Source organism: Thalassophryne amazonica, chromosome 5 (genome assembly GCF_902500255.1).
Source record: "Thalassophryne amazonica chromosome 5, fThaAma1.1, whole genome shotgun sequence".
Taxonomy (NCBI): Eukaryota; Metazoa; Chordata; class Actinopteri; order Batrachoidiformes; family Batrachoididae; genus Thalassophryne; species Thalassophryne amazonica.
In genome coordinates, this window is record NC_047107.1 from 11,511,128 (window position 1) to 11,534,301 (window position 23,174).

The following is a 23,174-nucleotide window of genomic DNA, read 5'->3' on the forward strand; positions in this document are numbered from 1 at the left end:
GCGAAAATGCTAGCCACTCGTAAGATTTATGCAGGAGTAAAATAATGACCTATCACACTGTGCAGGGTTCTTATACACTGAACTGTGTCCTGTGTATGTTGTACAAATGTACACATATTGTGACACCGCGAGCACTGACCCAGAGAGAAGTGTGACCAGAAAGAGGGATGAGATTGAAATTTGTTATCCAGGTTTCAGATGGAGTTCCCACCATGAACAGAAAAGAACAAGTAGCAGTGAGTCAGAAAACAACACAGACCTCTCCTCGTGTCACTGTTTGATCCATCAGTCACTTCTGTGCTGTCTTTCAGAAGAATTTGAGGAGGTTATGAAATTAGTGATGAAGCCAATCAGCTTCCTCACATCAGCATCACCTTCTCTCAGGTTTCCTGTAATGTTGGCTCCTGAGCAAAGGAAGGCTTCTCGCATGCTTTTTAGAAATTAGACATCGACTAACAGCAGCTAGTTAGCTCAGATTTAAGTGAATGTTAGGGTCTTCCAGGGTGACAAGACATGACACCTAAATGACCACAATCTGAAAGTCCAGGGAAATGACAGCTCTGTGTGTGTTTGGTCATAGCTAAAGTCTATCCAGGAGGAAGTTGGATATTTTCAGTGGATCTCCAAAAGTGCTGTGCACACTTTACAACAATTAAACAGGGTGAGAGAGATGTTTCCTCTTTTGTTAATTTTGCTGATATTTCTGTTTCATAATGGGCTAAGAAAGAATGCAAATAGAATATGGGGATGCAGTTTATTGTTGATCTCCTAAGTCATCTCTATCACCATTTAAGATGAGATGAGCTGTATTGATGCCACAGCAGGCAAAATTACTTATTGCAGCATCAAGAGTCATCCTGTAGTAAAGAAAAAGGAAAATATTTACGTGAAGAAAGGTGACTAAAGTATATTGTAATGTTTGCTGGTGGGTGCATAAATACTAATGTGAACAGATTATGTGAAAAATAGAATAGAACTGAGTATAAGTATGTATAGATATGGAAAAAATATATATTGCATAGGATAAATTGCACAGTTGTGCATGTAATAAAGCACAAAAGGTGGAAAAAGTTGTAGTTAATAGTGCAAAATCAGCAGGTGGTTATGGTGTTGAAACATTTTGAGGTATTATACAGTCTGACTGCAGTTGGAAAAAGGCAATCAGAGATTTCTGATGTCAACCAATCTGGATCCGAATCACCTCCAGAATACTTCTATACCCCAATATAATGTGAAACGTGATCCAGAATCTGGATTTGGATCACCTAAAAAAAATTAATGGAGTCTTCCATGCCCTAATATCTATCTGTGGTGCAAATTTGGTGAGATTCCATGAAGTCGTTTTGAAGTAATCCTTCAAAGACTACATAAACAATGACAAAACAGTGACTAAACAATAGCTCTAATTAGCTCTAATTGTCACTGGCCTATAGCAGTCTGCCTCTCTGTAGGAGGGGTCTGGTTAGGTTTAAAACTCCAGCTTTTGTGACTTCTTGATTATTCTTCTCTACAAGAGTCAAGACAGAAGTCAGACCACCAGAGCAAGAATTTTAGCTGAGGAAGCTTCTGCGATTTGAAGCGAAACGTCCTCACATCAAGCAACCCAGTTCAGTGGAAGATTCAAGCTTCTCTACTATGGAAACCACCTGGACAACTGAGAGCCTACACAGAAGCTTTCTCTGTCACACTCACAGCTACTGGTGTAGTTTTCCACTGCAGAGAACACCCCTGACAGGGAGAGTTTTTTCAGCTGTGGGACCATCATATTCCTGAAATTCCTCCACGATAACAGACTTTGAGATAATGCATGTGAACATAACATTAAACAAAAACTAAAAATAATTACAAAATAGAGGACATTAGTCAGGCACTGCTAAGCAAAAATTGTCACCGCCACTGGAAGTGCGTTCATCTGTTAAAATGATGACAATGCATTTTGGGTTGATTTTACCTATATAAGGAGAATTAGATCAGGGACGTGTGTTGTGAAAAATGCAAAACTTCATTGCTGATTTATTGACATTTTTAAAACTGAAGAAGACATGGCACATGACATCTGTTGTCATTATGCGCATGCATATTTCCTTTTAATTGCACTTTGGGTTCAGCAGGACAAACTGTGTGCACAGTGCACTCCAACACGATGTGCCACAATGCACATTAAAATGTACAATTTAATTAAATGAATTAACATGACATGATTGCGATGTGTCTAAGAAATCTGCGACTTCTATTTCTTTGCATTTACACAGAAAGGCGAGAAAATAAAAAGAGCAAACAGGCTACTGCAACAAGTTGCATTTCGGTTGCCATGTTAACAAACAGTGAAGACGGCAGTTTGACACAGGCAGTTTTTTTTCTCCTAAGGCGGAGGGGTGTCTCAATTCACGGGGCTAGAGGCATACCCCTTCGCTTACCCCTTGTTTTAAAGGAGTAGGCGTAGGGGTAGGGGTAGGGCCAAGGGGAAGGGGTACAAAAGAGAATTGAGATTGGGGGTATCTTTCCAACATTTGGCGCTGCAACGCTAGCCCCACAAAACAGATGATATTATAATAATTATTATTATTTCTTTTACCTGAGGGACAGTAACTTGTTTACGAACCAGCGAAGTGGGTCCAGCTCATGCCAGAGAATTGCATGAGCTGCCCCATGAAAATTTAATGTTCAAACTGATAAACTTTATTTTAAACAAATAAAAACTCCAGTGTGGAAGGAACGGAGGACGATTCTTGTTTGTTGCCCGAACAAGACAAGAGTCCCAGTTAGTGACTATAATCAGCACAAAGGTGAGTCACGATTGACATCTTTAAATGACTTTGAGGTGGGTTAATGAAGAAATTACGGACCTGCTGCTTCTAAAAAGCTTGAAGCATCACACTGTTGATTCATCAGTCAACTTAGCAACTTAGTGGCTTAGTGGTATGCATTGATTGAAGCAGCACTGCGACTCACTGCTTCAGTCGATGTAGAGAAATGATCATTTTTCTGATACACACCCTCAAAAGCAGTGGCCGCTGTGGCGTAATGTGAACTGAAGAGCTGATAAGGGCATCGTTAAGCAAAAAGGCTATTGATGTCGGTGGATCGAATCATTTCTTATCGATTCTTAACAGGAAGCAGTTTTCGATACCCATTTTTCAGTTTTCGATACCCATACACCTCAGTCTTACTGAGGTGTATTTGTTTTTTGTTTTGTTTTTCCCTGATTAACATACAGGTGGCAAGAGAGCTCGAGGTGGCAAAATGTCGGCCGGCAAACCTCAGAAAATTCAGGCAGAAACCAATAGTGTGCCCCCTGGCACTACATAAGTAACCACATTCAGTAGGGACAATTGTTCTGACACCAAGCGCAAAGTGCATAACTGCAACACAACAAGTGTGCACATTGCGCACATAAATGTTTTACTTTTTCCTTCACTGGAGTGGTAATAATCCAAGTAGTCGGTGTACATTAGCCAACACGTGCACAGGCGGTAGAATCAGGTGGCTAAATCCTTGAATGAGAGCCGTTCACCTTGGCGGCTTAGTGGTTCACACTGTTGACTCAGAGGAAGAACGTGATGGGTTCACTTCCTGCTTGGCCCTTTCCGTGCAGCGTTTGCATGTTTGTGTGCCTTCCCTCCACATGCTCTGGGTTTCTCTCACCTCCAAAGACATACAACTTGAAATTGACCGTGGGTGTGAGTGAGAGTGTGGATGTGTTTGTTTATATGTGACACGGCGACAGACTGGAGTCCTGTCCAGGGTGTACCCCGACTCTTGTCCTATGACCGCTGGGACAGAATTCAGCTCCCATGTAGACCTTTAATTGGAATAAGCAGGTAAATGAAATGAATGAACGAGAGCCAAAACATGAGATTCATACACGCCTGGGTTCTTCCTGAGTTTAATTTTCTTTTGCCTTGACATTTTGATCTTTCTTCTTTTGCACTTAAATATGATTTATATCAGCGCGCCTGTATCTATCATTGAAGACACTGAGGTCATGTCTTGAGTATTTTTTCTTCAGGTTTTGTTTCATTTATAAAGTTAAAATAGAGCTGATGAGACAAGTATCTCTGCAGTGGAGCTCTGCAGTCTTGTTGAATGTGTAGCACATTGCAGCCTCCTTGGATATGTGCAAGAGTGAGAAATGGATGGGGGAAAAAAATGCATGGATCTTACAAAATGCTCACTAGTGACATCAGCAATGGGAACAATTATGAATTTTATGTGACACAGGATTCACCAACAAAATGACAAGGATTTATTCAGATGTTATCTATATTATAATACCCAAATGGCCTCTGCATGTGCGTGTGCGTGTGTGTGTGTGTGTGTGTGTGCGTGTGTGAGTATGGATTTGATCACACAGAAACTTGGGAGAGCTGACATTTGCCGTTTGGTATATTTATGTATTTTGGGTCATGGATGAATGCTGCTAAAACAGAAAGTTGATTGGACAAATTAGCAGTTTTAGCTAGCCAGTAAACAATGGATGTTGTGCTGCAATGCATCATGGGAGTTTGTGGTTTGGGGGTTTTAAATGTTGTTATTGTGGGCCAGGTTACTTTAACAGTGTTGTTAGTGTTATTGATTTATTGTGTTTTTGTAGTTCAATTGGTTGAGTCAGTTTAGTTAGTTAATTAGTTTAGTTTTTTTGATGGTACCATAAGTGAGAAGTGTATTCATGTCTTCCACCACCATCTCTGTTTGTGTCTAAAATTAGAAGCTCCTGCTTGCGACAGAATGTGGAAAAGACAACAGGCTCTGCGTGCATGTGTGTGTAACTTTGATCACAGAGAAACTGAGGACAGCTGACATTTGCCGTTTGGTATACAACCCCAGTTCCAGTGAAGTTGGGACGTTGTGTGAAATGTAAATAAAAACAGAATACAATGATTTGCAAATCCTCTTCAACCTATATTCAATTGAATACACCACAAAGACAAGATATTTAATGTTCAAACTGATAGACTGATAGACAAAAAAGCTGGGACGGGGCAACAAAAGACCTGGGAAAGTTGATGAATGCTCAAAGAACACCTGTTTGGAACATTCCACAGGTGAACAGGTTCATTGGAAACAGGTCAGTGTCATGATTGGGTATAAAAGGAGCATCCCCAAAAGGCTCAGCCATTCACAAGCAAAGATGAGGCGAGGTTCACCACTTTGTGAACAAGTGCGTGAAAAAAATAGTCCAACAGTTTAAGAACAATGTTTCTCAACATTCAGTTGCAAGGAATTTAGGGATTCCATCATCTACAGTCCATAATATAATCACAAGATTCAGAGAATCTGGAGAACTTTCTACACATAAGCGGCAAGGCCGAAAACCAACATTGAATGCCCGTGACCTTCGATCCCTCAGGTGGCACTGCAAAATGCGACATCATTGTGTAAAGGATCTTACCTTGTGGGCTCAAGAACACTTCAGAAAAGCATTGTCAGTTAACACAGTTCGTCACTACATCTACAAGTGCAAGTTAAAACTTTACCATGCAAAGTGAAAGCCATACATCAACAACATCCAGAAACACTGCCGCCTTCTCTGGACCTGAGCTCATTTGAAATGGACAGACACAAAGTGGAAAAGTGTGCTGTGGTCTGATGAGTCCACGTTTCAAATTGTTTTTGGAAATCATGGACGTTGTGTCCTCTGGACAAAAGAGGAAAAAGACGATCCAGATTGTTACCAGTGCAAAGTTCAAAAGCCAGCATCTGTGATGGTATGGGAGTGTCTTAGTGCCCATGGCATGGGCAACTTACACATCTGTGATGGCACCAACAATGCTGAAAAGTACATCCAGGTTTGGGAGCAACACATGCTGCCATCCAAGCAACGTCTTTTTCAGGGACGTCCCTGATTATTTCAGCAAGACAGTGCCAAGCCACATTCTGCACGTGTTACAAAAGCGTGGCTTCGTAGTAAAAGAGTGCAGGTACGAGACCTGTCGCCCACTGAAAATGTGTGGCGCATTATGAAGTGCAAAATACGACAACGGAGACCCCGGACTGTTGAACAACTGAAGTTGTACATCAAGCAAGAATGGGAAAGAATTCCACCTACAAAGCTTCAACAGTTAGTGTCCTCAGTTCCCAAATGCTTATTGAGTGTTGTTAGAAGGAAAGGTGATGTAATACTGCCTCTAAGAGCCACTCAGAGCCACTATTCTCCTACGATAGTTGAATAAATCCTCTTGTAGCAAAAAAAAAAAAAAAAAAAAACATGCTGCGTGGCTCATTATTCATCCTTCATTATTTGGTGGGACCAGGGCTTCAGCTTAAAAACCTTTCACAGCTGATTTTGTTACATTGTTAAGTTGACTCAACTTTTTATTTTTTGTAGTGAAGTTGAAATTAGCAGCCTTTTGTTAGGAAGGAAATGAACAGGAAAAAAATTACAGAAAACAGTTCTTCAGATGTTTAAAAGAAAAAAAGAGAGATGCTGAAAATGCAAATGCCAGAAAAACATGTAGAGATGATTCCATGCAAGAGGTCCAGAGCAAGGAGGCACAAAGTCAGCATGAAGAAGCAGCAGATGAAGGACCTGCAGATGCAAGCACAGATGATGATGGTAGATCTACTGCTTACCCCCTTTATGGACAGAAGAACAGTATGAGCAGGTCAGAATTATCAGTGAAGGGTTGAAAGCTTGGCTGCACTTCATGCTGTGATGTGAAGGATCTCAGTGCCAAAGTGTTTTGTTTTGATGAAAGAAACCTTTTCAGAGATTCTGTTTATAATAATCTCATTAAATGTTGAATGCAATGTTCTGAAAAGAAAGAGGATTGTTAAGAATGTGTTGAATTAAGCAATTATTCAAATTAAAACAAAAGAAGTTGAGAATTCTGAGTTTTTTTTACTATTTGCACATATAAGCCTATTCAAGGTTGTCTCACAGTACACCGTTTCAAGTCATATGTCAAGTGTTTGTAATTTCCTTTTTGTCCATACACATAATAAAATATTGAAATATTAGTTTTCTCAAGGATGCCCAGTCTATATAAAGCAATATAGATTGTGATCGTACCAGCAAGAAATTGAAACTACTTTTACCCCGAGTTGTTAGTGTTTAAGGTTTCCCAAAGCCCCACAATTCTTAAAACATCACCCCACCCCCAAACACACACGATGACCCAGGGTTATCACTGTATTAAAAACAAAATGAAAGATTTCATCACGTCAGCTACAAGCAAAATATCTTGTAGATTAATGTTCTAAGTTTTGTTTTGGACAAATAACTAATACTACCTAGTAGTTATGTGCTGTGTGTAAATATCGAACCAATAGACTATGGTTTACTTGGAAATTTGTGCTGTCAGGTGATTTAAAAAAAAAAAACTCAATTAATTACAAGCTTTCTGATAAGTAAGGATTAAACAACTCGAAGCCGTGCATTATACGGTTTCAATGCATGACGCGGAGTCTAAAACACCACAACGCTAACCGTATAATGCACGGCTTCAAGTTGTTTAATCCGCTTATACCATGGTCCCACACAGTGAGCTAACACACAAATATTTAAATAGGGGACACCTGATTCACACCTGTTTGTTCCACTAAATTGACGAACTCACTGACTGAATGCCGCACTACTATTATTGTGAACACCCCCCTTTCTACTTTTTTTTTACTAATAGCCCAATTTCATAGCCTTAAGAGTGTGCATATCATGAATGCTTGGTCTTGTTGGATTTGTGAGAATCTACTGAATCTACTGGTACCTTGTTTCCCATGTAACAATAAGAAATATACTCAAAACCTGGATTAATCTTTTTAGTCACATAGCACTACTATTATTCTGAACACTACTGTGTGTGTGTGTATATATATATATATATAATCAATTTTAAAGAGTCTGATGGCACTGGGCAGGAAAGATCTCCTGTCCCGTTCCCTTAGGCAGCGTGGTTGTATGAGTCTGTTGCTGAAGCTGTTCTTAAGATTGCCCAGTGTCTTATGGAGGGGGCTGGCAATTAAGGCATTGTCATTGTCCTTAATTTCCAGCAGTTTAGCCAGCATTCTGTCCTCAACCTCCACCCCAGCAAACCACAGCAAAGTCGAGTTGCGCTGTTACCTGGGCCTGTGATGGAAAGTTAGTAATGATGAATTTATAAATCCACTTCACTGCCTGTCGTGCCGTTTGAGGGCAGAAGTCATGACTTTTCAGCCAGTCTTGATTTGACTGTGCTTTCGTAGTGTTGGTGTTAAAACACGTAGTCTGGGCCTCTTTGAGCTGTGGCCAATATGGAGTTAATTTGGAAGAAAGGTGGATATCAGAATGAAACATTCCCCACAAAGACCAGACGTTCCACTCTGTGAGCTCGGGATCTCCTCAGGGTTTGATGTGATCACAGGACGGAGAGTATTGTTGTTGGATGGAGGCCTGTGAAGTGGTGCACGGACGGGAGGACTCCTCAGGACGGAGCTGTGACTAGCACCGTCTGCCATATATGAAATACATGCTTTTCCCAGAGTAAGTCGAGAAAGATGTGTGGGCGTTTGTTCCTGAGTAAATCACACTCCAATTATCCAACTTCACGGCGCACATTCCTCTAATATATGGTGCTCGTTTGTCACTTCAGTCAGTTTTCCTGCAGATTAGGGATTTTAATGCTGACTATCTGATTTACAGTGGCAGAGTGAATGTTTGTGGGGAGAATTTAAAGTTTGGATTTATGAAACACTTCCAGTGCTTGTGTGATCAGCAGGATGTTTTATAAGCACATGGACTAAATGTGACATAATTCTGCCCTCATTGTTTACTGGAGTGGAAAAAATTAAAGTTAATGGGTTTCAGGTGATTTTTACAGTTTACGCCATCGTTGTTGTCTCAGTTTATCAAAGCTTTTTGTTTAGAGGATATAAATGTAAATGATATAATTAATTATGCACGTTCTTTTATTTCTTGCACATTGTTTATACTTTTTAAATCATCAGTATATTCTGTTAGATGGCCTATTCAGCACTCTAGCACCTTTGTTTACACATTTGTATATATTTTGCACTAATTTCAGTATTTAAACCGTCAGTGTACATACATCCTGACAAGTATGTACAGTAAAATCTTTTCTTTTGTACATTCCCATAATTCTCATCACTCAATTAAACCTTCTGTAAATGTGTAGTTCCTGATCTTATGATTATTACCTTTGTGTGTGTGTGTTTTTTTGTGTGTTGTTCTTATTTTTGCACCAACTTAAAGCAGATTCCATGTATGTGAACATGTAGTTGATATTAAAATCTGATTCTGATTCTGGAAGACAAAAGTAAATAGTGTGGTAGAACTGAAAGTTCAGAATAAGTTCAGAGAAATTCCTGATTCAAATTCGCTGATGCATTCAGGGTAAGAAGAGGTAGAATTAGTGTCACCACAGTTTCTTCTGTTCCTCTGAGCTGAATAACTACCTGTCAATGCCGTCACTGCCATGTGTCTGTGGCAATGACTCGAAGGCTGTTACTCTGATCGACCTGAAGCCATGGGTCCCATATAGCTGTTGGCTTGGTTCTTTTTCACTGATCACTGGACATATGCCTGGAGTCATCCGTCCATTTCCCATCACTTGTCCGGAGCCTGGTTATGGTGGCAGCAGCTTAAAACATTCTTCCCCATAGCCAGTTCTTCCTGAGGGATCCCAAGCCGTTCCCAGGTTAGATCTTAAACACTTGAGGCCATGGGTTAGCTCACACACCTTCGCTAAAAATGTTCAGATTCAATTTTTCATGTTATTAAACGAAAAATGCCGTGGGAATGCCTCGGGATCCCCCAGGAAGAATTAGAGGACTTCGCCATGGATATGGAAGTGTGGGATGAGCTGCTCAGTCGACTACCACTGCAACTTAGATCCAGATAAGTGACAGAAAATGAATGAATGCTTTTGATTTCACACAGACCTCATAGTTGTTGAGGAGAAGTCAGTGAAACCTCTTTGAGATCTCGGGGAGCACTTCAGGATGGAGCTGCTCTCCTGTACTGAGCTCCTTCTGGATGTCACCCCGAGACTGAAACCCATTTCAGACACTTCATTCTTTTGGTCACAGTCCAGAGCTCTGGGCCATAAGTGTGGTTTTGAACATGGATCCACTGAGAGCCTGATCTTCAGGCTCAGATGTCTCTTCACTGCAGCCGATTCTCCAGTTTGACTGTTTAATTGACGTGTCTGAATCCACTTGCATTGTTCGCTGTGCTCACGGAGTTGCTGGGAGGCTTGAGAATGTGACGATCTGATCATTGTGTCTCCATCTGCTTCCTCAGGTTCAGTGAGGATGGGATGGAGGTGATGGAGAGGTTGATATATCTGTTTCGCAAGTTCCACCAGTTAAAGATTAGCAATGAGGAGTACGCCTGCATGAAAGCCATCAACTTTCTCAACCAAGGTGAAGGTGCAGACTGTGTCCTAATCTGCTCTTTTTGTCATCTTCACACATGACTCTCTTCTCCCATTCGTCCTTCGGCAGATATCAGAGGCCTCTCCAGCGTCTCCCAACTGGAACAGCTGAACAAGCGTTACTGGTACGTGTGCCAGGACTACACGGAGTATAAATACCCACACCAGCCCAAACGCTTCCCCGAGATCATGATGTGTCTGCCAGAGATCCGCTGCATCGCAGGTAAGAGTTAGAATTTCAAAATAAAACCACGAGTGTGTGCTGTCAGCTGGTGGCTCTCAGTACAAAATCTCCGGACCACTCGATGCTCGAAAGCAGTGAAAAAGAAGACGGTCTCACTCCTTTAGGCTTATTTTGATTCAGCAACGCAAACTTATTTGATGCTGACATCAAATATCCAAATGTGACATGTTGGGATGGATAGTTGTATTTTTTTAAGCCCTTGGCCCCATGGTCACTCAGCCCCTGAATCTGGTGACCAGAGTTCATTTTTGGTGGCCCAATACGTTAATAAATAATAATATAAACAATTTACAGCAAATATTACTTTTAATAGTCACTTTAAATCATCCTGATATTTACTTTGGCCAGTTACGGAGTGTGAACACGGAGGGAGTCTATATACAAATCACTGTAGTTCCTAAATGGTTATGCATTATTTTTGTTAAAGTAAAGCTTCACAGTCATGCAGGAGTGGCAGAGAGAAAGATTTTCTTCAAAAGAAAACATGAAACATCAACTTCGCAGCTTCTCACAAACAGTGGGCCTGCAATCGACGTAGAGAAGTTATAATTTTCCCGATAAACACCCTAAAAAATGATGGTCTCTCCGGCGTAATATAAACTCAAGAACTGACAAGGGAAATGTAAAGCAAAAAGGCTATCGATGTCGATGGATCGAATCGTTTCTTATCAATTCTTAATAGAAACCTTTTTTCGATATCCATCTCTAGTCGAGAATCAGCTCCTATTCAGTGTGTTAGAGTTAAAACTACGGCTTTAGAAGCCGTCGGCCAGCCTGTTAAATTGCCACATGCCGCGTCACACTGTTGTTGTTGTTGTTGTCTGTCCATGTGATCTTAACGGCGTGTGAACTAACATGCCGCCTGTTGTTTGTTGGCAGGTAAACTGGTAAATGTCCCCTTGGAGCAGCTCCCCCTGCTGTTCAAAGCAGTCTTGCACTCCTGCAAATCCAGCCTGGCTGGCTACAGGACCAGCCCGCCCTGTGTGACCACCTCCTCTGGAAACTAGATCCACGACCCACCTCTGGAGTCGAAGGACTGGTCTCCCCTCTTGAGAATGTGACAAGCAGCTAGTTAGGTTTTTTTTTCTATTTACTGTTTTCTTTATATATTTATTACACGACAGAGCTGAATGTATGCTGATTTACACTGTGCACATGCTTCTGTAGAAAAAAAATGCTCGTAGATGCATTGGTCTTTGGAGTTTACAAGTGTGGATCCAGTTTGCTTAATGTGTCAGTATTGCCCTGGTTAGAGCTAGACTTTAAAAGAGTTTATTTTATTCTGATGGGGCGGGCGGACACATGATGACGAGTGTTTTAAGACTACCTCAGGAAGATGTTGTTACTATTTTCAGGTACCTTTTCTTGCTGTTGAATGAAAGAGTCGTCCCATCTAAAACCAAATCCCTGCGGATGTTTCGGCACCTCGATCGGGGGCCGAGTGTTCACCGGAGCTGAAAAACAGTGTTCGGTGAGACTGAAAGTGCAAAGTTAAGAAGCAGAATGTTGCTGCTGTGTCTGCACAGGTTCTCTGACGTCCTGTTTGTGGAAGCAGGCTGGTTAGTTCAACATTCCACGAGCTGAGGTTGCTGGATCTGTGCCGGCAATGTTGCAAAAAGGAGCATACGGGTATTTTTTACAATCATAGACTGGGGATGCGAGGCTTTCGCACAGGGGAAGGGCAGCGTAGCTAGGTTTGCAGATAGATTTGTTTTTTGACCAACGTTTTATGCAATGCTTGTTTCCAAACTCCCGTCGACGGGTCGGGAGCTGATTTCTTACCAATGAAGGATCAGGATGAGAAATGAATCAGTCTGTCAGAGGAGAGTCCCTCTGCTGGACACTCGCGTATGTTGTCGGATTTCATACGAAATGCTGCTAAACGTGCACCGCTTGCCGTGCACACTCATATGCATAGAGCAGACATGTTTGTTGTCTTTCTTTTCCCCTCAGCATCTCATCAGAGGGTTTTATTTTTAAATGTTGATTGGTTGTTTGACCTAAAGTGTCAGGACTGGCAGTAACATTAAAGTGATAATCTGCGAAATCCCCTCAGAACTCACACCTGTAAAAACACCTTCCCGGAACCTCTGATTCAAACCGCATGCATCCAAACCTTGGAATATGAGGAGGTAGCCTTTCAGTTGTACCCAAATAATATTGATTTCTTCATGATCACGTCACGATTTTGCACAGACACCAGAATCGCAGCAATTTTAGGTTCATCTGAGCATGTGTGGACCAATTCCAGGGTCTGGCGGTCTGTGGTCCTTTGGATTGTTTTCTTGGTGGGTCAGAGTGCATTACTGGTTTGTAGATTATGACTTTGACCTGGGTATGGATGGGTTGGATCCCATCCTGATTGACTTTGAGAGGTTTTCGGTGACTTCTGTCTGGCTTGCGGACGCTCTGTGTCAGATATGCACATATAGAAAATGGTGACGGTTTATTGTAGAAGTGATTATTTCTGTCTGCTTCAGGAGTGTCTCAGACTTGTCGTGTTTTTAAAGCATCATACATCAGTTAATCACACGTGCTGAAATGCAGACAAAAGCCAGTCTTTGCAACAGCTCTCGCTCTCTCTCTCTCTTTTTAATTTGTTTTTGTTTGGACTTTTTGTTTTCTTGCACACGATGGGATGGTGAGGTCCGGGGACCTCAACCACTGCCCACCCGGTGTGTTCATCTCTCAGGTCCCTGCTGACCTGGATCTAAACAGGGTAAAGTGTTATGTATTGCATTCAGGCATCACTCAGCGACCATGCTGATGTAGTAGTAGTTGTAGTAGGTTCCAGGACATTGTAGGTCCTTTGTAGAAATGATTCCCCCCCCCCCCCCCCCCCCCCAAGTAGTCCCTCCTCTACTCGGTAAAAGTGCCATTTGAAGGTGAACTTGTGAACATGGCATTCTGGGAAACGGTAATGTCTTCAGGCTGTTAAATCTGTGGCCAACCGCCAATGACTTTTTTCACTAAACAGGTTGGACCTCTGTCTGGCTCTGTTCAGCACCTGTGGAACCAAAGTACCACCCACATTTCCACCTCTGTGGAAGCAGTGCCCCACCCCCAGCAGGAGTGGATCTGATTGGTTTTCCCTTCAATATAAGTCATGAGGTCATTGGTTCCCCTTGCGGTTTTTCTGAACCTTTGCGTGGTTCTGAATGGGAACCAACTTCTTCTCAGCCAAATTCCATGATGAAAATTCTGTAAATGGTTCCAAACTGGGTTTGCAAACCAGAACAGAACTTGTTCCATGTTGGTGGAACTGCTGCCACCTGAACCCAACCAGTGCAGTGTTCTTCTTTCAAATGTTTCTTCTAATTTTGTTTGTTTTTTGTTTTTCTTTGTATAGTTTTTGTGAAAGTTTTGGGTTGATGTTGTTCACTTTTTTAGGGAGTTGGGAAACCTGTGCCACTTTTTGGACATGATTGTAAGAAGTCATTCCCAGCAGTTTGCATTATTGCAGGAAGTCTGTGTTTGCTTTTGCAACCTTCTTTTCTATCACCAGAATTCTCTCCTAATCTCAGGGATCAGTCATGTTCAGGGAACAAAAATCTCAGTGATGTGAAGGAGAAATCCCTTTGTCAGGGCAGAGCTTTCATCAGGTTTTGTGTTTCAAGCTCTTTTTTTTTATTATTATTTGATTTTATTGTGGCCTGAGTGAGAATTGGAGGAAAACATTTGATATGACTTGTATATGACTTGTAACACTTTATCTCAAGGAAAGTTCTGGAACGCAGCGAACCTCACAGCTGAGATCTGTGGAACAGGATCTGACAGAGATTTTTCCTTTAATGTCGATATCAGTCAGCGTTAGAAAAAATAAATAAACCACCACTGACTTCCAGCTCCACCACACATGCTTAAAAAAAACAACTTTGAGTATTTTTGGCAGAAACACACAATGCCTTTGTCCTAAAACTACCTCTTTATGACATCACAGTGACTGACTTTGTGTTTTTTGGGGTGGGATAAATGCTGATGGTGCTGTTTTGTTTTCTTTTTGCTACCTCACACTGTTACAAACCAAAGTGCATCAGCATGTCTTTTTTCTTCCTGTCATGTTCATTTTCAAGATTCTCTTGTTTTTGTTGCTCTTTAAATTGTGCTCATGTATCTTATATTGCATTGTTATGTTATCATGAACTCAAACCCAAAGATGTAAGAATGTTGGTGATGCTGCTGGCGTCCTGATGGCACGTGATACATTTTGCTACCACTTTTTGTTTTTTAATTTGTTTTTCCATTGACCTTTTCCCAGTATATCTTGTGATCTTGTGAATGGGTATTATGGGTATTTGCTGTGTTCACGATATTCAACACATGGTGATATGGGTTTTTGTTTTTTTGCTGTTGCTTGGTGATTGTTGTCAGTTGAAGGCAGCGTAGAATGTTAAAGAACCTCGCTGACCGTTTTCTTTTTGAGTCTGTTTTATACAATTTGTAAATTGGTTACAGTCAACAGTAAAGCAGTTATACAACATTGAGCCTAAAAATGTTCCACATATGAGGAAGCTGATTATAAGAAAGTAGCATAATAAAGATAAACAGTCTGGAGGCCCCAATAAATCAATCGATAACGTGATCTTTTTGCAGATCAAATGGGTAAAATGGTTGGTATGTTCCTTTAAGGGGAGGCTGCTGTTTGTGATTCATAGGAGAACGTTAGCGTGGTCAGAGTCAATCATGTGACCTCTGTGCCACTGACACGCCCACGCAGTGTTTTCAGCAGGCTTTGAGAAGTTTGTCTGTTGTTCGGCAAACTGTGTTGCGCCGTAGCTGTTAGCAATGACGGTGCGCACCAGCTTTTTATACCCTGCCTCTGATTTTAGAAAGAGCAAATCTATAAAATTGACTTTGTATTTGCAGTTTGGTTCCAACTTGAGCGCCGAAGTTTCCAGCGTCATCTTATGTTCATATAATTGAACTTTGTAAAACTCAGTAATGCGCACATTAAAGTGCACGAAGGACTGTTCTATCTGCATACCCACAAACATGAAACACTTTCATGTTTTACATGTTGGTAGCCAGGTTTCCATTACAGATTTGCACAAATGTTTAGCTTTATTTTCAGAATGGCAGCATTTCCATGAATGTGACTGCTGGGTTCTGTGGTCTCGTGATAACCGTCATTCCAATAATCCACACAATGGAATGTCAAGTCCCGCAAAATAATACAATTTTGTAGTTTTTATACAGTTTTGCAGAAACATAATTTCTAACATCATTGAACAAATTCTGCAGCTTTTAATTCATCCACACATACAGTGTCATGGATTTTTGAGTGTCATGGGACATTTTCTGGAAGTCATGTGACCTGTAGTATTTTAGTTTTGGGAAATAAGGCTTCTTCATATCGCCTGTAAAAACCACCTCACGCAAGCTTTACTGATATTTCAGGGTTTTTTTTTTTTTATTATTCCATTAAGCATATTCTCAATTTGCTGCTTTAATTTACAAAATTTTTCCAGGTAATGGAACCTTGCCTAGTGACGTAATGACAGAATAGCACCAGTGTTGCCACAGTTACTTCAGTTACCTTAGTTACTTGTTGTCAGCAGCTGCTGAACAGAACTAATAAAGTAAATAGTAATCGAACGTAGGTACTTTTACAATTGAGTCTCCTTTGTCAAGGAGAAATCAGTAATCGGATTACTTTTTCAAAGTAACTGCAGCAACCTGGAACAGCACATAGCTGCAGAAGAAACAGCTCAGCAGAAAACTGCACCACACGAGTCACCTGATTTGGATGCAGTTGCCCTCAACATCCTTTAAACTCTTTGCTGTCCAAATATTTTTGTGCCTGACCTGCGACCTGCGTGCTGGCGTGTCCCACACGGTGATGATCCATGATTGTGCTCAGACCTCATGTTGTGTGTCAGTCACAGACATTCAGAGTGTTCCTTCATATGTCCACACCCACCGAATGGCTGCAGTGTTGTCGCAACACCCTGCGGTGTTGTCGCGACACCACAGGAGCACAAGACAACGAGAGTCGAATTATCAGCAGTGATCTCAGGGAATAAAGTGATTTCCAAAGTGTTGATGCCTTTTAGCTGACCGTCTGCTCTGGTTACTTTAACTACCTGTGAAGAATGTGATCCATTACGTGTTGAAAGCATGTTTAGAATGTATTAGAACTTGAAACCAAATAAATGTGAATGTTATGCAGACATGTGGCTGCTGGTGTTTTTTTTGCAGCGAGCGAGTGCTGGCGGTGTATTCAGTGTTACCGAGCTGATTAGAAGGCTGACGCTGTCGAGCTGAATGCCACCGTGTGCACTTTGGATGTGCTCGTCCCTGACCTGTTGCTCGCTGCACTCCAGTGTGTTTTTCACTCACTGATATCATTAAAATCAACACAAAAACCCTTCTGAAGGTGTCAAATGCAGTTGTGGACTCCAAGTGATGGTGGTACAGGTAATCGGTCAAGGCTGCAATTACGCATTATAGAATCTGCCTTTAAGCACCATCAAACCCGCGCAGACTTTCAGGCCTTTCAGTGCAACACGTCAGACGCCAGCATGGGATTTTGACCTGAATATATTTTACACTGAAAGTGTTATTTTCCAAGAAATACTTCCTCGCTGGTCTTGCAATATGGATGAAGACGAAGCTCATTTGTCAGATTCTCAGAAGGCAAATGAAAACTAAACCAGTAGAACTCTTCGGGGCAGGGGGACATCACTTCATGCATTGTTGCTGCTGGAGATGCGCAAGAATGCTTAAAAGTTTAAACAATGTTATAATTGTTCCACTCTTTAAATTACTTTTTTCCTTTAAGCTTGACTTTAATTTTCATCTTGACAAACCGTGCATCCAGAAAGTATTCACAGCGCTTCACTTTTTCCACATTTTATGTTGCAGCTTTATTCCAAAATGTAGTAAATACATTTTTTCCCTCAAAATTCTACTCAACACCCCATAATGACAACATGAAAAAAAGTGTTTTGGGTTTTTTTTGGGGGGGGAGGGTTGCAACTTTATTAAAAATAAATAAAAGTATTCGCAGCCTTTGTTCAGAACTTTGTTGATGCATCTTTGGCAGCAATTACAGCCTCAGGTCTTCTTGAATATGATGCCACAAGCTTGGTGCACCTATCTTTGGGCAGTTTGGTCCATTCCTCTTTGAAGCACCTCTCAAGCTCCAACAGGTTGGATGGGGAGCGTCGGTGCACAGACATTTTCAGATCTCTCCAGAGATGTTCAATCGGATTCAGGTCTGGGCTCTGGCTGGGCCACTCAAGGACATTCCCAGAGTTGTCCTGAACCCACTCCGTTGTTATCTTAGCTGTGTGCTTAAGATCATTGTCTTGCTGAAAGATGAACCATTGCCCCAGTCTGAGGTCAAGAGCGCTCTGGAGCAGGTTTTCATCAAGGATGTCTCTGTACATTGCTGCATTCATCTTTCCCTCATCCTGACTAGTCTCCCAATTCCACAGCATGATGCTGCCACCATCATGCTTCACTGTAGGGATGGTGCCTGGTTTCCTTCAAACATGATGCCTGGCATTCACACCAAAGAGTTAAATTTTTGTCTCATCAGACCAGAGAACTTTGTTTCTCATGGTCTGAGAGTTCTTCAAGTGCCTTTTGGCAAACTCCATACGGGCCTTTTTAAAACCCTGTTAACCAATAATTTGTATCACTTTATACCAAAATTGGAGCAATTTTAATTTTTGACCTTAGCTGCCTATAGAAAATTTAGGTGGCCAGCATGCTTTTACAAAAGAATAATGTCTAAGGAGTATTTGTGCCAAATTTGGTGCTTGTTTCACCATTTGAAAGATTCCTCTGTAAATATTCTGTTATCTGTTTCACTACTAGGAAGAGTCCTGGTTGATCCGAACTGCTTCCATTTATGGATGATGGAGGCCACTGTGCTCATTAGGACCTTCAAAGCAGCAGAAATGTTTCTGTACCTTCCCCAGATTTGTGCCTCAAGACAATCCTGTCTCGGAGGTCTACAAACAATTCCTTTGACTTCATGCTTGGTTTGTGCTCTGACATGCACTGTCAACTGTGGGACCTTATATGTAGACAGGTGTGTGCTTTTCCAAATCATGTCCAATCAACTGAATCTTCCCCAGGTGGACTCCAATTAAGCTGCAGAAACATCTCGAGGATGATCAGTGGAAACAGGATGCAGCTGAGTTCAATTTTGAGTTTCATGGCAAAGATTGAATTAGTTTTTATTTTGAATAAATTTGTAAAAATCTCTATTTTTTTCATGTTGTCCATTATAATTGAAATCAGTTATATGTATAAAATGGCCAAAATCTGTGATATGTATGTAACGGGTTAGTTACAGTCAGGAGGCTCCAAACGATCTACAGGGAATCCTGAATCGGGAACTGCCTCATTTAATGACAGTGTCAAACATTCCTCTGACAAAAATAAACGCCTACCTTAAATAAGTGGTGGACTTTATGTGCATTAAAAAGATTACATTTGGTCAAGTCACTCTTTTTTGTCTGAATTTGCTGCGCACAGAGTGGTACCTTAAAATCCTAAAGCCTGATTCATGCTTCTGCAGCTCTGTAAACGCAGTGTCATGCGTGGCAGTTTTAAAGTACTCCATGGCATCTTTATGCAATTTTTTTTACGCTTTTTCTGGATTTTTTTAAAAATGATTTGTCCCTCAACGAGCTCTTCTTTTTACACCCTCCAGATCAATGTTAAGGTGTACAATTTACTCCATGAATTGCTGGTGTAATCAGCTGCACACCACAAAAACTTTTAAAATATGACGGGACAGAAAAGAGTGAAAACGTAAAAGTGATCACAGCCTTTTATAGTGTCTGTAGCAGCGGGTCCTGTCGGTTTGGGGAAAAAAAATCAGTGAGTGTCAGTGCTGAACTTTAATTTCATGCCTCTGTTAGTGGGCACATCCAGACTGCTCTGTCTGGCACATGTCAGGGGGTTTTAATGGGAATACGTTACGGTCAAACATGACATTTTGTAAGACGTGAGCAAAAATCCGTTATACAAAATCCGGTATATTATATCCGGTATATACGGTTAGCTTACAAGCTATAGTTACGTTGCGCTAAATGAATTGTTTTCGGTTTAGATTGAGTCAGATTTATTTTCAGTCAGTTTTAGATTGTTTCAGGTAGGTTTTCCTGGAGCTGCACTCACTTTGGTTTTGATTAGGTTGGCTTTGTGTTTTTGTTGTTTTAGAACACAGATATTGTTTATTCAAGTATGGCAGTGGTAGGTCCATGACCTATACGGGATCTAGGCGCTCCCGCCATCACGAGCCTCCCAGCTGACTGGGTTATAGCAGTGGGTAGATGGGACTCATTAGCCCTGTTAAGATGGTCCACCTAGGGGAAGGAAAACCCTGATGTTAAACCCCCAGCCTGGGTTACTGCCCCCGTGCCTCCGAGGAAGGTTCTTTAGCCAGAGGCTAGGAGAAGGTCACTCTGATGTAAAACCTACAGCCTGGTGGTCGCCACAGCCGTCTCAGCTTGTCTGTGCCACTGTGGAGTGCCACCTTGCCTAAAGAGTGGAATTGGTGTGCGTGAGCTGATCCCCACTTTAAGCAACGAGCGCAGGTGGGAAGGAAAGCCCTGCAGTGATGGGAAGAGGTGAAAACAGCAGGTGCATGATGGCACTGGGAGCTGCAGTCTCGATCCTGCATGCAGGTGGCTCAGGAGCTATGGTCGTTTGATTGCTGACCCGAGACAACAGCATCCTCCGGCAGGGCCCTGGGTGACCAAGCAGTCCTGTTTAGGAATAGCCCTGCTTGCTCCATATGGAGACAGACCTAGAAAAGGTAGTCTAAACATGGCTTGTCTCACTAGACCCGGTTGGCTCACTGCTGCCAACGGGCATCACTGGTGCGAAAAGAAAAACAAAGAACCTGAAAATTGCGTGCTGGAATGTACGCACAATGATGGACTCAGACAATAGCGATTGCCCTCGAAGACGCTCAGCCTTAGTCGCCAAAGAGCTAGCAAGGCTTGACATAGACATTGCTACACTCAGCGAGGTGCGCTTTGCAGACCAAGGGTCACTCACCGAGGAAGGTACAGGCTACACACTGTTCTGGTCAGGGAAGCCTAAAGAAGATCATCGACTCTCAGGGCTCGGGTTCATGATTAAGAGTGCCATAGCACATAGGTTACACAGTTTGCCAGTTGGACATTCTGACCGACTCATGTCACTCCGGCTCCCCATCAACAACAAGGATTTTGCCACTATTGTTAGTTGTATGCCCCAACCATGCAGGCCAACATCGGAGTTGAGGCTTTCTATAGCGATCTGCACAACCTTCTACAGCGCGTCGACACCCAGGACAAGCTCCTCATCATGGGAGATTTCAATGCCAGAGTGGGCCGCGACTCTGATGTATGGAAGGACGTGCTAGGGAAACATGGCATAGGCAACTGTAACGACAATGGCCGCCTGCTGCTGGAGTTCTGCTCTGCACATGACTTGACGATCACCAACAACCTGTTCCAACAGAAAGAGAGATTCAAAGCAACCTGGAGACACCCACGCTCCAAACACTGGCACCTTCTGGACTACGTTCTGACGCGACACCGTGATAGAAGAGACGTACTACATACCAGGTTGATGCCTAGTGCGGATTGCTATACGGATCATCGCTTGGTCCGTTCCAAGATTGCTTTCACTTTCAAGCCCTCTCCTAAGAAGAAAGGCCCACAGTTTAAGAAGCTACAAGTCCACAAGCTGCAAGACATAGGCACAAAAATGGAGTTCCAGGCCAAACTAGAGGAGAGACTGGGTGAAGAAGGCCCGCCTGACGACCCTGAACAACAGTAGATGAGATTAAAGACCATCCTTCAGGAGACGGCAGCAGAAGTAGTGGGCTTCTCAGCCAGGAAAAATAAAGACTGGTTTGATGAGTCTGATGCACAGATCCAGCAACTACTAGAAAAAAAAGTGCATGCCACAAGACTTTTTTAGCTAAACCTGATGACCACTCTGCCAAGACAGCTTACAGAAACGCCTGCTCCACACTGCAAAGCAAGCTCCGCATACTGCAGAACGACTGGTGGCTAGCTTTTGTGGAGAAGACACAACAACATGCTGATGCCGGAGACATGCGCTCCTTTTATGAAGCCCTTAAGACCATCCATGGGCCAGCACATCAAGTGCAAGCACTCCTGCGCTCCTCAGACGGCTCCACCCTTCTGACGGACAAGGAAACCATTATGCAGCGTTGGTCAGAACACTTTGAAAACCTCTTCAGTGACAAGCGCACTGTGCAAGAGTCATCAATCGAGAAGATTCCCCAGGTGGAGGTGAATTGGGAACTTGATGACCCCCCCAACACTTGAAGAGATCCGAAAGGCCACCACACAGCTGAATCCAGGGAAGTCTTCTGGCATAGATGGCATCTCAGCAGAGGTGTACCAAAATGGAGGTGAGGCAGTCCTCGACAAGCTTCAGATTCTCTTCTCCAGTTGCTGGGAAAGGAAGTGGTTCCACATGACCTTCGGGATGCGGTCATTGTCTCCCTGTACAAGAACAAGGGCGACAAGTCCGACTGTTCTAATTACCGGGGCATCACTCTCCTCTCAATAGCAGGTAAGATTTTGGCTCGAGTGCTGCTCAACAGGCTTACCCCTGCCATAGCGCATGAAAATACTCCCGAGAGTCAGTGCGGATTTTGGGCCAACAGGGGAACCACCGACATGATCTTCGTCCTGAGACAGATCCAGGAGAAGTGCAGAGAACAGAACATGGCCTTTATGCAGCCTTCATAGACCTAACCAAGGCTTTTGACACGGTCAGTCGTGAGGGTTTGTGGAAGATTCTTGCACGCCTTGGCTTCCCTCCAAAGCTCCTCACCATCATCTGCCAGCTGCATGAAGGCCAGATGGGACAAGTGAAGTACAACGGGACTCTGTCTGGCAGCTTTCCCATCTCAAATGGCGTCAAACAAGGTTGCATCCTCACGCCCACTCTGTTCTCCATCTTCTTCAGCATGATGCTTCATGAGGCCAAAGAAGACTTGACAGACGGCATCTATATCCGCTTCAGAACCGACGGAAGTCTGTTTAACTTGCGGTGCCTTCTGTCCCACACTAAGATCACAGAACAGCTAATCATGGAGCTGCTCTTTGCAGATGACTGCGCCCTCGTCACCCATACGGAGCAAGCCTTGCAGCACATTGTCAACTGTTTTGATGAAGCAGCAAGAGCCTTTTGCCTCACCATCAGCCTGAGAAAGACAGAAGTGCTATATCAACCGGTCCCCCATACAGCATATACCCCACCCCAAATCAACATCGAGGGTACCAGCCTGAATGCAGTAGAACACTTCACGTATCTCAGTAGTGTTATCTCAAACAATGCATCTGTTGCCAAGGACCTAGACAGTCGCCTTGCCAAGGCCAGCAGTTCTTTTGGTCGACTCACAAAGAAGACCTGGCAGAATCATGCACTGCGCCTTTCCACAAAAGTGCAGGTCTACAGAGCCATTGTAGTCCCTACCCTCCTGTATGGAGCTGAAACCTGGGTTCTGTATCGCCAGCAGATCAGATTACTGGAACGCGTTCATCAGCATTGTCTCCGAAACATCTTCG

At 42.6% G+C, this 23,174-nt stretch overlaps 1 protein-coding gene across 1 annotated transcript in view; it reads left to right on the forward strand.

Annotated features, from left to right (window-relative positions):
- Positions 1-12,656, forward strand: part of LOC117510106 (nuclear receptor subfamily 6 group A member 1-A-like) — a 134,000-nt gene extending 121,344 nt beyond the window's left edge. Inside the window, exons 7-9 of the mRNA XM_034169721.1 lie at positions 10,238-10,359; positions 10,441-10,593; positions 11,494-12,656. Coding sequence (XP_034025612.1) covers positions 10,238-10,359; positions 10,441-10,593; positions 11,494-11,621 — 403 coding nt within the window. The 3' untranslated portion in view covers positions 11,622-12,656. The remainder of the gene's footprint in view (positions 1-10,237; positions 10,360-10,440; positions 10,594-11,493) is intronic.
- Positions 12,657-23,174: the final 10,518 nt, after the last annotated feature.